Source organism: Vidua chalybeata, chromosome 28, assembly GCF_026979565.1.
Source record: "Vidua chalybeata isolate OUT-0048 chromosome 28, bVidCha1 merged haplotype, whole genome shotgun sequence".
Classification (NCBI taxonomy): domain Eukaryota; kingdom Metazoa; phylum Chordata; class Aves; order Passeriformes; family Viduidae; genus Vidua; species Vidua chalybeata.
In genome coordinates this window covers 41,055-56,736 of record NC_071557.1, presented here as the reverse complement: position 1 = coordinate 56,736, position 15,682 = coordinate 41,055, and the positions used below count along the sequence as shown (strand labels likewise).

Below are 15,682 nucleotides of genomic sequence, written 5' to 3'. Positions count from 1 at the left end.
ATTGGTAATAGCTGTGAGGTAAAACTGTTCTCTGCAGCTTACAATTTTGTAGGTTCTATTTTTCTAAAGGAGATCTGTGTCAGGTGTGGTTCAGTTGCATTTTATCAGCGGCTGTTAGATCGCATTGAGCTCAAATATTGTATTCAATAGACTGTTTGAATGGCAAAACAAAAGTTGCCTTCCTGAGGACTGTGACTTGCATTACTCAGTGAAATAGTTTAGACTGTTTTACAGGCTGCAGGTATTTAGCAGGCTTGGGAATACCAAGATAGTGAGGCACAAGAGTGCTTGGGAGTGGGCTTAGGGGAAATGAAGGGAAATTAAATTTTCTCTAGCTTAATAATAAAATAAAACTAGCAACAGCAACAAAAAAAATCACACCAAAAACCTGAACTGTGACTCTTCATTAAAAAACATATTTTCTCCTTCCATATCAGATGCATAGAAATTTAATAGTCAAAAAATATGCATTGATTCTGTGGCAGAGCAAGCCAGTGTTAAATTTTTTACCTATTCCATTACCAGGAGCAAAACCAAGTGAAAGAACAAAATGTCTTAATAAGCAAGCCATCCTGAATTTGCTCAGAGAGTTTAAGCTCAAACTCAGTTTATTAATCGGTTCCAAACTGAAGACGTAAGTAGTATATTGATCTGGAAATAAGCAGCCCATGCCTACAGCTTTTGTTTTTTCTATTGGGAACCAGCTTTTATTGAAACCAGCTTAAATTAGCAAAGTCAGATGGTATAAGGACAGAGCTTAACATCTTCCAGTTGTACAGCCAAGTAAGGGAGATGAAGCTTTCAGGAAATTAAATGTCCCCTTCACTTCACACCCATTCCTAAAACAATTTAGCTGCTAAAGAGATGCAGGATCTCTCTCAGTTTATTCACTCGGGGCCAAAAATAATTTTTTATTGTACTTATGTGCTTTGATGCAAGATGAAAGTTTGGTGATGTTGGGGAAAAGGATGATTAGCTTCTAATAACCTGTAATAGGGAGAGTATTATGAGAACATGCCCTTCCCACACATTGCAGTTTGTCTTCCTGTTGTACTAGAAGTCATAAGCATCTGGACAAACAGGAAGCCCTGTCAGCACACTTAAAGCACCCAGAAGGAAGCTGTGAGGGCATGGTTGCAAGATTGGAAAGGGTTCATTTTTCATTCTCAGAGTTTCATGGTGTCCTGAATCCAGTCAAGATAACGAGTCACATTTGTATAAACACCAGGTATGTCTTTGCGGCCACAGCCTATTCCCCAGCTGATGATTCCAATCACATACATACGATCATCCTTCATACAGACCAGAGGCCCTCCAGAGTCGCCCTACAGAGAAGTAGCAGATTAGTAACAATCTCTTTTGGTTTTGCATTGCTTTTCCCACCCCCACTGGCTTTAGGGGTGCATTAGTGTTTACAGAAATACCCTATGTAGCATGCTCACAAATCAAGAGCTCTTAGTAACAGTACTTTTACCTAAGTCACTTTTATGTTCCAGACTCCCTCAATGCTCCTCTTATGGGGAGAGACACAGAAAAATGTAACACTAAAGTGTCTAACTTTGTATGGAGCTCATTTATGAAATGCAGATAAAATGTTGAAAAGAACAAAGAGAGGAAGGCCCTTATTCAAGCTATAAAGATCCAAAGGGTTTTATACTGCTGCGTGTAACAGTAAAGCAAAATTATTAAATAGCTGTTTAAACAGAAAGGATATGGATTGAATGCATGCTTTCCTTTTTCCTCATGCCATTGCTCTCTACCACCTTTCAGCCTTTATTCTTCTTTTCTCTACAGTAGAGGGGCACCCCTTTCCTTCTACAGAACCTCCTGCTGAGTGTTTTGCATGCTCACATAACAGAAAATACTAGGAAATGCTGGGGTGGATTTTCCTGTTCAGTTTTGTGGTATTTCCTGTATTTGGGATTTTCAGTCTGTGTTGCTCTGGTTTGATTGCTTAAGGGTTCCCTGCCTTCCTCTCCATGAGTGGTGGGGGAAGAGAAATGAAAGAGGAGCCACCAGTTCTGTTCATCAAAAGCCTACTAGAACTGCCATGTAGGCAAATGCGTAACTTCTTTTAACTATTTTCTGAAGCTTTTTGTTTAGTTAGCTCAAAGTACAGAGAAAAGAAAAGAGACAAGGAAAAGAAAAAAGAACAGAACTGGATTTACCTTGCAGGCATCATCAAGGTTCCTTGTGTCTCCTGCACATAGCATATTTTCTGTAACTGTCCGGTTGTCTAGATACTGTGCCGTGCACCGACTGGCTGGGAACAATCTGACATGGCCTTCCTTCAGGTGCTCTGAATAGAATGGAGAAACTGGAAGAAAAATGGCAATATAAATACGTATATATGTCTGCGTATGTGCATATATATGTTTTTTAAAAGTTGCAATTCCATTTCCATAGTTTAGGGGAGAGCGAATAGAAGTAGCTCTGTGGCTAAACTAAAATTTTCTTGCTAAAGGGTCTTTTTATATCTTGGGTATTCCACTTCAATAATCAGAACAGCTTAAATCTAGTTGAGAAACAATACTGTTTCTTCAGCAAGCTAGAGAGGTTTATGCAGGCTCCAAATTAAAGACTGCCAGGTTTCTTGTGTGGATAAGTCATCTTTGCATAGTTACAGCAATCAAAGTGAAGCCATGGGAAATGTCTATGAAAATTCCTTAACTGTATGAAACAGGATCCTAACTTTTTAACATTAGACTTGCACTAACAAAAGTTAGATGCTTTGTCATACATAATACTGAGTAACTGGTACACTTATGTTGGAATGGAAGAGATTTGGGTGGTCAGTTTTGGATATCGGTTTTATTCTCCTGTATAGCTACAATTGCACAAAACTGAAAGTTGGCAGGATTGTTGTTATTCAGTAGAGTTTTGAATTACAGTTGCAGCATCATTTCCCTCTCAGAGTTTATCCTGTACTCCCTGTAAGCAGTGCTGAGGACCAGCTTTAAAAGCACTTTAAAAATACTTTATGCCCTCCTTACATGCTATGTCTTTAGGTCTGTTCCAAAACCCCCATGGATCCAAACTCTGATTAGGTCTTGCATGATGGATGCTTCATAGTTTTACTAAGTTTACAAGTTAGAGAATTTAAAGAAAATGGAAAAGGAAGAAAATAAAGTAAGGGCTGGGGTTTTTTTGTTTGCTTAAATACAGGTCTGCCTTTGTACACTTTCAGACAGCTTTTTTTCTGTTTGTTATAGTTCACTTTAAAAACAATTTAACCAGCTTTTCAATGTATATCTGGGATTGTTATTTCTTTAGCTTTTTTTTTTTTTTTTTTTTGCTAATCTCTATATAACCAATGTCTCTTAGAATAATGCATCAATCTGCAACTATATGGTATATCAAGGCTTAACAGAAATGGATTTCTGTCAAAATTACAGTATCTAAATGTACTGAGTACAGCAGATGTGTCAGCCCTGATTGCGAATCTTATGTCTCTCCTACCTTATTCGTTGTGCCATTTTTTTTTTTAGTTTTGTACTGTGGAGAGTATCAAGGAAGACTCTACTACTGACAGACCAACCCCTGCAGTTGACAGAACTGAGATGAATAACTTACAGCAAAACTTGATTTTGAGTAACTCCTACGTACATTTTGTAGTGCTCCTATAAGCCAATATGATACATTACGCATTCAGTGATGCTAAAGGCTTGAATTCTTTGAGGGTAGAGGACTCAAGCTCTGGACATGTAGACTTGTATCTTCTACTTACATTCTTCGTTTCTGCCATAACCAGAGATCTCACATTCAGTCCAGTCAGGCAGCTGCAGCTCTGGCGTGGGGAGGCAGGCTGTGCGGACAGTGCCTGTTTCAACAGCACAGTCATCTGCTTCTGAGTTCAACTGCAACAGAGCTGAACAAGGAAGAAATATCCCCACTTCATTAATCACAAACTTGAGCCAACCATGACCTTCCAGTCACAGAGTCAGAAAAGTGCTTACCAATATCATTGTTGAAATTTTCTGAGTCAAATCTCTGATGCACAGTGTAGTTCTTCACTTGAAACTTCTGTTCATTTTCCTCGGGAGTTGCTCGGGAAGTCCTACCCAGCACAATCTTCAGCTGATTTGTACTAAAGCTGAAGAAAAGAGAGTGTCTATTCCTGTTTTTCCTGGAGTGGACCCTTCCCTTGAAGATGCGCTATTGGAAAGTCTGCTTCTTTTTTTTTTTTTTTTTTTTTTTTTTTACTTTAAAGTAACCTATTTGCCTTCATTTTTGTTCTATGTGCTTACAGCCATCAGGGCAAAGCTCCTCTGCCAGCCCCTTGCTGTTCTCAAGTTTCAGATGGTTCTGCATTGTGTGTTGACAACTCTGTTCTTAAAGTATCTGATACTCCCCTGTGGTACCTTAATGCCATCCTGCTAGTTTGCCCAATTAAATGCCTCTCTGTAATGCTCAGCACAATTAACTATAGTCTTTTAATGCAGACTTACTGGGATAAAGAGGGTTTTTTTTTCCAAGTCTTATACCCTTCCAGTAAAGCTATACTGGATGCTTCTATTTTGCAAACTTTTTTCCCCCAAATAGTACTGAATCCTCAACTTACCCTTCCTCAAAACAGTGAGCAGCTGACAAAACCCAGCAGGAGCTGATCAGAATTCCTCCACAGAGGAAGTGCTCTCCAGGTACTCGGTGATACCTAACAAAGATGGCAGCTTGCCATGGGTGAACCGCAATATCTGCGTAGGAACCACCTTTAATCCTGTACTGGCGTGCTCTGCGCTGCCGTAAGCCACAGGTGGCTGTGGATGACAAACCCAAAAATAGGCTTTTTGTTCAGGCACTCTTGCTTTGAGTTAGGGTTAAGAGCCTCCTCGTCACCAGTCCATGTTGAGGCAGCCTGCCACAAACTGTTTAGTATTTGACTCATCCCTGTTTCCTAGGAAACTTGTATTCTGATTTGAAAAATACAGTAAGGAAACCCTGCCTTTCCTGTTCTCCATTTCTGCAATCTTCCCTTCTGGCAGACCAAAAGGCACTTCTGTGAGAGTGGAGCTACAGAATCTCTTTTCTGCTCCAAAACGGTTTTCTTGTTTGTTTAACTCCAGCTCTTTTTTAACTGGAAGACGCTTGAGTGTATAATACAGCTTTTTTTTCTCTCCAGATCTTATTTTAATACAGATGACATGCAGGACAGTAATGCTTCAAAGAAAGAGAAAAACCAGGAGTGCTGGTATCCTTACAGCAAGTAGGCACATTGCAGTACTCCCACGTGAGCTGATTTCCTTTCAGGACATGGCACCAGGGCTTGCTGTCATTATCAGGATTCCTGCAGCATAACAGAGAGAAGAGCTGTTTTTATTATCAGATCTGCAGAGAGTTTGCAGAGACCTAAAGATGTCAGACTGTGACCCAAGTGTATTCTTTTTCATTTTTCTAGAGATTCAGAGGGCCCTAAGGACACACGAAATTTGCACTTGCGGAGTCTGATCTTAGAGAAGCATAAATAGGTCAGGTGGAATAAAATTACTATTGGGAGTGAGTTTCATTGTCACCAGTAATGTACTTCCTGTGTTTACTAATCCATGTAAAAAACTAGAGGCTTGCCTTAAGACTACTGCAAGATAGTTTGGTGGGGTTTTTTTTATTCTATAACCAACTACATACCTGCAGAAATTGTGACTACCAAGGTCCAGCTGGTAGGCATCTCTTCTCCAAGCAGTATATAGCTTGTTGACAAGGATTCGAGAATTCCACTTCAAACAGGTAGCTCCAGAACTGGTAACACTGTGGCTGCCGCGGTAATCTGTGCCTCTTCCAGATCTGCAGTTGATGTTCCTAACTTCAGTAAGAAAGCTGCACATTAACCGACTGATGTGGACCTGAGAGTTCAGATAGAAATCCTAGGTGTGATTTCTATCAAGGCATCTATATATTACCCCTATGTATCTCATTTTCTCAGTGTCATAAATACTAAAAGCCTAAATATGATATAACATGAGAGTCTCAACTTTTTAGGCTACAGAAATAGCCCAAGTTCACAAAGAACCCTTATATATGCAGTGAATAATGGAAATTCCAAAGTCCATTCCCTGTATGTACCCTGCATGTACCTTTTGAACAGGAAGGCACACTGCAGTGTTCCCAGGTGTACCTTCCCCCTTTGTAGATATAGCACCAAGGTCTGGAATCCTCATCTGGGTTTCTGAAAGAGTTACAATATTATGCATCATTATAAAGCTATTGCCAATAGTGACATGTAGGCCATCTACTTCACTAACTTAGTCCTGCTCTGCAGTGAAGATGTGGGCTGAACCGTCAGAAGTTGCTAGAATTCCTATTTTAATTATAAAACTGTTGAATACATTGAAGTGAAGATGAGATGTCAAGTAGCTAGCAGGAGTGGACAGCATGTTTGTGCAGTTTAGGTCATGTACAGGAAACACTATGTTTTTAGTTTTGACCAGGATATGAAGCAGTAGGAAACTGAATTATAAATGGAGTTTAGGGAGGGCTGGGAAGGGGCAAGGGAAACCTGTGGGGTGAGAGATACTTGCATTTTGTAGTCTGCCATAAACATCCAGTCTAGGAAGACCTGAAGTTCAGATATGTCTGCAGATGTTGCAATTACTGCTTATGGGCTGCACAGTATCTGCACCTGTGCAGAATGTTCCCCGCTTGGAATCAGACTACAGCAAGCAGCCATTCCTTTGCTCCAAGCTCTTTGAATGGGTTGATTCCTGTGGCTCTGACCTGTGTGCCATCAAGCTCTCACCTGCAATAGTTGTGATTGCCCAATCCCAGCTCAGCAGCATCCTCTCTTTGGCCACTGTACATCCAGTTCACCAAGCCATCACTATTCCAATTTAAACATTCAGTTCCACTCTCTGTCATGCTCCAGGTACCCCTATATGTTACTCCAGTGTCTTTGTAGCATTTCACTTCAGTATCTGAACAAAAGGGAACAAAATGTAAGGACAGCATCCAAAGTCTTTCCCACACAGCTTCCCCAGTCTCTGTTCTGTTTAAATCTGGCTCTCAGACATCTTGTCTAGTAAGTCAGTGAAAATGTAAGTCTGCTCTGTCAGGCAGACTGTAAGTGTACATGAAGGTCTTCAGTTGCAAAATTTACAGTTTTATTAAGAGACACCTAGAACAACCCAGGTGTCCTTGAAAATTCTTTGGTTATTCTAGCTTTAGAATAAAAAAGACAACTTATTAGAGAGCTTAGCCAACAGCAGGAACTTCTGGATACCTTATCCTTGTGCACTGCATAGCTAACATCAACAGCATTGCTCACAGCAGTTGATGTGATATACTCACCTATTTCACACTGCTTCCCTGAGAAACCTTGGTGGCACTGGCAGATGAAGAGCTGTGGGGAATAATATGCCTGTGAACATTGGCCCCCATTGTAGCATTTATTTCTAGTGCAGACTGTGGAATAAGCAAAAGCCAGGAAATACTGTTAGATTTCACAGAAGCAAGAAGCTGGCAATGTATACACATCTTCCATTTTCCTGTCAGTCTCCTTTAGCCTGTTCTGTTTTTCCCTACCCACCTGGTATTGCCATGTTCTTACAGCCTTTTTATGTAGTGCTTCCATTCTTTCTTTGTTTCATTTTTTCCATATATTTTATTAGACTTCCTCAGCCCCGTGCCCACTCCCACTTAATCCTGCCCGAGACAGTGTACAGTGTTTTCATTTCTATCCTCTTCTATTCCCAGACAAATTTTCTGCTCAGTAACTCTGGCCCTGACTGTGGAGTTCTTCTTTAGGATGATTAGATGGACAATCACCATTTCTTTTTTCTTTGTCATACATACCTCTGACAGGCACAGTGTGACAGCGACTCCGACCACTGTCGCACCTACAGTATTCTATTCTGCTCCCTGAAAGCCTCAGCCAGGTCCCCCTGTGTTGGTAAATTTCTGCAGATGAATTATCTGTGCAAATGGCTGTAATCAGAGAAAGGAAATCCTCTTTTAGAGATTAAGGGAAAAGACCTGGCTGAGCAAAAGGACTCCCTTCTGTTTCCAGGAGAAAAGTATCTGTGATCGGAGCATCTGTCTAATGGGTTGCCCTTTCTCCTTCTCAGACCACAATTGTCCCATCTCTTTCTTTGCTGTGCTGCCAGATGTACTATTCCACTATTGACTGGCCTTTTTTTCTTTCAGGAAGAGCAGACGGAGGGGAAAACTTTGTTGTGGATGGTATTAATGGTCTGGTATTTTGCCTACTGAATCTCTCATCCACATAACCGTGACAAAAAGCTTTCAGGCTCTGTTTCTTCAACATTATTTGCTTTCCTCTCCTGTGTTCATATTGCTCCAGCTAACATGGTTTTAGTTAGCCTGGCTTACCTCTAGATCTGGCTCCTCGTTTGAAACGCATGTGTAAGCCCTGCAAGCAAAGAAGGTTAATTCTGTGAGTAACTGCTCTCTTAAAAATATGAGAGAACAAGTATCTTCAAAGACTCAGTCTTTTTCTTGAGGGCATGTAAATCAGGGAAGCTCTGAGGAACTGTCTACCCTCATGTCAGACAGTCCAGTGAAAAGGGCCTCTAGTACCTCACTATGGGTTCCTAAGAATTGTAAAACATTTAGTTGCCACGGATTACCATGTGATTGCTTGTCATCTGAGTGATGTGAACTTGAGATGTGTTGTACTCACGTTGTGTGTGAAGTCATTATGCGCTCTCGGGGCATTGCAAATGCTAACTAAAGCTTGTCAGCTTTCTGCTATTTGAAGGAGGTTCAAGCAAATAATTTCCAAGGTAAATTCAAAAAGCAGTCACTTTTGCTCACTGACATGCAGTTTCCCCATAAGACTTTGTAGCTTGATTATCTTTAAGAGATGTGTTTCCTGCAGCCAATTAAATAAAATATTTTGGATAAAGTTTTATGGAAGAAACCAATTTAGAAAGCTTCTTTGAGTAGGCCACAAAAGAAAGAAGATGAAAAGAAGGAGGAAGGGTGGGCTAGCAATTTTTTGAGAAAGGGAGTAAACATTTTAGAATTTACTCAAGTTGTGTGCGGTGTGAGGCTTAAAGTGAGGGGACAAGGGAACCACTGATGTCCAGTTTTAAGTGAGAGTAGTGATGAAGATGATGACCACAGAAAATGAAAGGCTGGTTACAATGGAATTCTTATTAACAAGGAAAGATGACAGTGAATACATGAATACTATCTGGAGAAGCCACTTGCTTACTGACATGAAAACCAGCCAGGATAACACATAACACATCCACAACAAGAGGTAGACTACTTTGTAACATTTATTCCTCTGATTTCTAGTGAGCTAAGCAGATTCTCCTTCTGCCTGACGCAGACAGCTGGAGTCAATGGTAAGGAAGTGCTGCTGAAAACACAGGAAGATGGCAAGAGAATTATTTGATGCATTAGCCTCTTACCTGGCACTGGGCAGTCATGATTGCTCCCACCAGCAGAAGGAGACATGGGAGTTTGCCTTTCATTTTGAGTGTTTTCCACATCAGGTCCAAATCTCAAATTATCTACAGAGACAAAACAAAAGATGTTGAACAAACAAGTTTTACGGTGTGAACAGAGTTCAAGGTGTAACTTTAAATGAAAGTTTTAAATTACGAAAGTTCTTTTTACACGTTTTCAACCCCTCACTTCTCAGCTGTCTGGTCTAACTATCCTGGTCTTCCTGGGGAAACTGCTAGACTGGACCCAGATGTGCTTTTACCTGATAGACTTAGAAGCTAAAGCACACTTTTTATGTCTGGAGGAAACTGAGAAGGTGTTTTCTGGGGAATAAGACAGAAGTAAATTCCAGGTACTTCTTCCCTAAATTGCAGGATGCCAACAGTACCGTGTGCAGTATTAGAAAGATGGGCTTGTCTGATGGTGATTTGAATGAGTTAACTGATATTCAGATTACTGACACCTACTTAAGAGATCTCTTGTGGAGACACAGACATCTACTGAAGGGTCAGTTTATGGTCAGTTAAGGAGTCATTTGCATTTTTTGTATGACTGCTGCTTTGGGTGAGAGTGACGGCTTCTCTCTTGTGTAGAGGATGTGTAGGCAAAATGACTTTGCTTGATGATAGGTGGGGACAGTACTGCCGTGTCTCTTATAAGCCTTTAGTTTTTACTATTATCATATGCTTTTGCTAAAAAAGGCAGAGCATGGCAATGGTCTAGCAGGCTAGCTTTTGTTATGATAGTGTCATTTATTTGTTGCAGCATCTTTCTGTATGTCACTTCTATGCAGTCACAACTATAATTATTCCCCCTAATCCCTTCAGCAGCTTTACACTTCAAAGCCCTCCTCAGTCCACCAGGAAGAGTTCCTACTTTCTCCAAATCAATTTACATAGTCTGACTCCTATATCAGTACTCTTGGGAGAGAACCTTCATTGATCCCTAGTGGGAGACTGTGAGGGTGTGATGTAGATGAGGTGGACCGACCCCCCCTGCTTTGAACAAATCCCACACCAGAAGTCCATTTTCTCTCTTCCTTTTAAAATATAATACCTCCTCTACAAACCAAGAGCTGGGAGTGTGATACAATAGCAGGCACAAGATACAGACAAGAAGATACAATTTAATTTCCAGTCTCTAGGATTGCCCTGAAGTTCCAAATATTTGAAATAATATTCAGGCACTGTTGCCCACACTATCACCTTTTTATCATCTATGCTATATGCAGAAAGCTAACCCAATTATTTGAGAAAAACTACTACTTCCAGAAATCATGAGCTCAGACTCTGTTTATATAAAGCCAGAGAAGGCAGCTGGATAACAGCTGGTGAAATTGAAGTATGATACATGAGTCATAAATTGGGATTCAAGGCTAATATGGTTTTTCAGTAAAAAAGACTCTGTGGTTTTTTAGTAGTTTTATCGTTGGGTTTCTTTCATTGGTTGTCTGTTTTAAAATTTGTTCAAAGCAAAAGGCACAAATAGTCCAGTTTCTGAAGCAGAATCAGGAGTACAACAGGATAATTTTAGGATGTGATTTCTCATCATCAGGCTGCAAAAAGAGGGGACTTAAGTTGCAAGTCACACTGAAAAAAGATTCACAAGAACATCTTCCGAGAACCTTAATTACTCCACACTTTATCTTTGAGTCACATCTTGATGATAAAATCCTTATAATTTGGTGCATCTCTCAGTGATTTGTATTGGTCCATAGATTTCACAGTATGCTTTTTATATACTTTCAAGCTATTTTTCACCTCTTAGGAAACATTTTGCATTGTATAGCAAGCCTTTTTAGAAGTGGTACAAGTCATTTTCAATTAATTGATTTTCAACATTCAATTTCAACTTCAATTGAGTCTGAACTAAATCAGCAGCATTCCCAAAGCCAAAGTGAATGATCTGAACTGCCATCCAGTCGCTTGGTTTCTGCTGTAACCCTGCGTAGTATACTTACTCCCTGCAGCTGTGGCTCATTATTACAGCTACGCTGGTTTGTGTTCTGAATCCCACAGTGGCAATGTTTTAACTTGAAAATTGTTGGTATCACAGAGGATCTTTGTTGTTATCTGTGGAGAAGGCTTGAAGTTCTTACAACTGTAAGAAACAAGATTCTGGTAGCTAAGATGCTTTCAAGGAAAGCTTTGTTCAGTGAAACTACTTGAATCGCGGTTGAGCTGCCTTGTTAGAATTCCTGCCTGGGAAGCATGGTAAAGAACTGTTGAGACCTTATTTCTGAGGTACCTGCTAAGATGCCCCAAAAATTTTAAAATAGTTTTTTTTTTGTTTTGTGTTTTTTGGGTGGTTGTTTGGTTGTTTGTTTGTGGGAGTTTTTTGTTTTTTTTTTTTTTTTTTGTTTTTTTTTTTTTTTTTTTTTCTTTTTGTGGGAGGACAGCTGGCCTAACTGATATCTTGGAAGAAGTCCTAGCTACCTGAAACCAGCAGGAAACTGCAGATCATTTTCAGGGGATAGCAAGAAACATCTTTTAAACGTAAAAATGTCCTTTTTATATTTTCTTTGCCTGGAAGACTGACATGAGGAATCTCTATTTAAAAAGCACCTGCATGGCTTAATCAAGTTCATCTCATACATTCATCTGTACAAGTAGGTTCTAGCCATACACAGCAAGTGTTTATACTGCAAAATGCTGTAGTCTCTCTAAAGTGGTTTTGCATCAGATGTCACATCCTCTCTTCCACTGATTTCTGTTGCCCCTGTTCAGGCTATCTTAGCTTATAGTGCTGCAGCCTTTCCCCCACCTCTCCCCCTGGGATACCTGTCCATCCACTGATGGCTGCTGTCCCACTATGCATGGAAAACTGGTAACAGATGTCACCATAGGTTAATTTTCAGTTTTGGGAAAGGTACAACTTAGGCCAGTCAACTGGAAGGACAAGCTGTCAAATTGAAATCATATGACTGTTTGAAAAGTATGTTTACAAAGCTCCAAGCAGAAACCTGCAAGCAATGTGCATCTGTTAGGACTCTCATAAACAGGGTGCGTCTTTCTGATCAAAAATACTAGACCAATAGATGTGATGTTCTGACATTTTGATTCTACACTTTCAAGTACATTAGGACATAACAATATGTGATACCTTAAATTTGTCTCTTTTTGATAAAGCATCATCAACAGGAACACTTAAAATCCCACATATTAACCTATTATTACTAACAGCCTTTCTAAACAGTAATAATGTGAGCATTATCTTACCTATGTGGAATAAGACTAAAAAAGAGCTTTAACTTATCAAATGTGAACAAAAAGTCATTAACCATAGGATCATTTAGGTTGGAAAAGACCTTTAAGATCATTGAGTCCAACTGTAAAACTAACATTGCCAAATCCACCACTAAACTGTGTCCCTAAGTGCAACATCTATAGATGCAAAAATTAAAAGTAGCTCTCTTTCCTCCCAATGACATAATGCATCTATTCCAAAATACGTTGTTTCTGAATCTATAGCCCTCATAGCTTTCTTGATGATGATCAGCTATCTTGATATGGTTGAAGCAACAGACTGCAGACCCTTGCTGCCTTTTCCTGCCTTCTGGATAAAGCATTTCTGTATCCCTTTTCTGAACCAAGCAGATGAATAGCAGATTTCAACTATTTCTCTTTAAAAATACAACAAAAAGACTTCTGTTTCTGGGGGAAAGAGCTAAAAACCCAAAAGAAAACAAAAGTAAGATGCTGTAGTCTTTGAAGACATTGGAGGAACTGAATATTTTAAAGTCTTTGTTTCTGGAATCATTCTCAGTATTTTCTGTGGTTTTGGCCACATTTAAGGAGAAGCATATTTAGGGAGAAGTGAAGATGACGCACCCTCCTCCTCCTCTGTGTCCCTCCATTATCATGCTTTGGAACCTGGGGTGAAAGGTATAGTCTCATCTCCTACTGGGAAGATTAGATAAATTCTCCTTTCGCAGCTAGTTCTCTGTGTCACTTTATCATCAAGTTATTTGTCCATAACTCTTAAGTTCTTCTGCTAATGTCCTTCGTGCAGGAAACTCCTTGCTTAACTGGTCAGAGCCTAACGCTGTCAGCCCTTTCTCTGGAAAGCTTCAGCTTTCTTGAAACAACTGAAAGTTAGCTTTACCTACACTATGAATTTCTTCAAAAGCAGGAAGGCAATAGCTCAGTTAGTTAATTGTCACGGTGCTTCATTTATTAAATTGGGATTTATTAAATAATAATATTTAATACTATTTAATAACATTGCCATTGATGTTGAAAACAGGAAATGCCCTTTTTGAAACAGGTGCAGAGTAATGCCTACCTTTTTGCTTTTTCTCTTCTGTATTGTCTTGATGATTTTCTTTCCAGACCAGTCTGGGTTTGTGTTTCCTGTGTGTCTGCTCTGATCTCTCTGTCCTACTTGTAGCGCCACTCGAGGGGGTGGAGCGTGCTGATGGAGCTGGGCCATGGGGCGTGCTGTCCGCATCCCACCCCTTCCTGAGCATCTAGGGGATGGTCCAGGGAGGCGTCTGGCGTCCGGATTGTCGGGGACGGAGCCCTGTGCGGGACGGGAGGAAAGCTACTTGCTGGCATGCTGCTGGATTTTACAGCCAGATTGTTTTGTTCTTTCTCTTTTCCAGTCAGAGAGCAGATTCAGTTTTCAAAACAATTTTTTCCCCATTGAACACCTTATTGTTCAATGACAAAATAGTACGTATCCCTTACAATGAACTGTCCCGTCCCATTATGCTTCTAGGAGTGTGACTGAATGCACAGCTGTATTATTTCTAATATAATTAGAAGTCTGCATTATGTAGACTTAGTCCTAAAAACGAGAAACTCCTGTTTCACACACAAGTGTAGTGTGCTGTGTTCCTAATTAAGATGTTTGGCAGAGAGGCCCTGATGATTGTGGAGCAAAGCATGCCCTGAACAGAGCCATGGGAAAAGAAACAGTCAGGGAAGTTTTCAAGTTAAATGAGCAAAACTTCTTAGAACTTTAGATACAAATAAGGAACAGCATGCTGAAGGCCAGAGTTACATATTCAATGATATTACTCATCCTAGAAAATGAAGATCTACTTACTAGAATGTGGTCATGAGGTATTCAGTTATCTAAGTGTGGCAGACAAATGTGATGATCAGTTTTAGAGCTGATCTTAGGGCACTGTTATGAAAACAGTCATTGCTGCAGTTGTTAAGTGATGAATGTGTCCTACCTGTTTGAAACTGATTCACTAGTGTGCGACACACTAGCAATCAAGCTCCTGACAGAATTTAGTATAAGATGTAAGAACCAGTATGTGAGGGACTTCCATTTTCAGAAGCAGCTGCATGGAGTCCTCGTTTGGAAAGCACAGCACTGTTTTTTTTGCATAATGGTAATGAAACACTGAGTACTCTGTATCTGCATGGAGATCTATGTCAAGATTATCAAATTTATTTCTCCAAGAGTCACAGTGCTGGTGATAACATACATTACTGCCATAAATCTGATTTAAGTGTAGCTGCATTTGACTGTTTCTGGAAGGGACTTCCAGTTGTTGAGATTGAACACTGCTGAGTGAGTAGGGGCTATAATAGCCATTTGATTTCTAGATTAAAGATGCTAACAAACTGATGGCCATGGGGGAAGATTTCAGAAATTATTTCCTGTCTTTTCACAGCTTAAGGACAGCTATAATTGTCTACACCGTGTGGTGCCATTTGTAGAGCTTAACATATTTTAGGAGAGCCAGCAGTAAAAGTGCTCTCTCAAGCACCATCTACTGGCTTTTCTCTAAGTTGACCCTCAGGATAATTTCAGCAGGACTGTTTAATGGCAGTGACGAAGTGTGACATCATGACATCCCACAGCAGGCCCATGTCACCCTGACGGGAACCTCTGTGGCCGGTGGCTTTGGCAGGTCCAGCGCAGGCGACTGGAGTTGTCGTGGAACTTGGAGTGCACTTTCCACCCCCGTACTGTTGTGCGTCTTTGCAGTGGTATTAAAGCACCTCACGCCAGCCAGCCCAGAAGGAAGAAATATCCAAACCCGATGTAATGCCCAGAATAGCGCTTTGGCTCGGGCGGTGCGGTGGGAAAAGCAAATGGTGCATTCCGGATTGGCAGATCTTGGAGATGCTGTGGGAAGAAGACGGCAACTCTGCAATTTTACTTACACAGCCCAGGAGCTGTTCTCGCCTCTCCTCCCGAGCCCCTGACTCCACGCGGTATCGCGGCCACGGCGATCGCGACTCGCCCGCTCCTCGCCGGGGCGGCCCCGAGCGGGCCGAGTGCCGGCCCGGCGCGGCCCCTTTAAGGGCGGGCGCTC

At 40.7% G+C, this 15,682-nt stretch overlaps 1 protein-coding gene across 3 annotated transcripts; it reads right to left on the bottom strand.

Moving 5' to 3' along the window:
* Nucleotides 1–575: 575 nt before the first annotated feature.
* PLAT (plasminogen activator, tissue type) lies at nucleotides 576–15,647 on the bottom strand. 3 transcript variants are annotated; one of them, XM_053966438.1, is made up of 15 exons: nucleotides 15,531–15,647; nucleotides 13,690–13,926; nucleotides 9,369–9,470; nucleotides 8,320–8,359; nucleotides 7,783–7,914; nucleotides 7,279–7,392; nucleotides 6,731–6,905; nucleotides 6,069–6,160; nucleotides 5,623–5,797; nucleotides 5,199–5,284; nucleotides 4,562–4,757; nucleotides 3,957–4,093; nucleotides 3,728–3,868; nucleotides 2,169–2,317; nucleotides 576–1,325 (listed from the first exon to the last, which is right to left on the bottom strand). In XM_053966438.1, exons 3-15 carry the CDS (start codon nucleotides 9,447–9,449, stop codon nucleotides 1,167–1,169), a joined length of 1,677 nt encoding a protein of 558 aa, XP_053822413.1. In that variant the 5' UTR covers nucleotides 9,450–9,470; nucleotides 13,690–13,926; nucleotides 15,531–15,647; the 3' UTR covers nucleotides 576–1,166. The 3 variants fall into 3 exon arrangements, with proteins under 3 accessions (XP_053822413.1, XP_053822414.1, XP_053822415.1); XM_053966439.1 differs by lacking the exon at nucleotides 13,690–13,926; XM_053966440.1 differs by lacking the exon at nucleotides 7,783–7,914 and having other exon boundaries at nucleotides 15,531–15,645.
* Between the last annotated feature and the right edge of the window lie 35 nt (nucleotides 15,648–15,682).

Coding starts and splice junctions, on each gene's coding strand:
- PLAT (XM_053966438.1), bottom strand. CDS start 9,449: ATGTGGAAAACACTCAAAATGAAAGGCAAACTCCCATGTCTCCTTCTG. Junction 7,915..8,319: donor ACGAGGAGCCAGATCTAGAG/GTAAGCCAGGCT, acceptor CTCTGATTACAG/CCATTTGCACAGATAATTCA. Junction 5,798..6,068: donor TGTGCCTTCCTGTTCAAAAG/GTACATGCAGGG, acceptor TTCTTACTGAAG/TTAGGAACATCAACTGCAGA.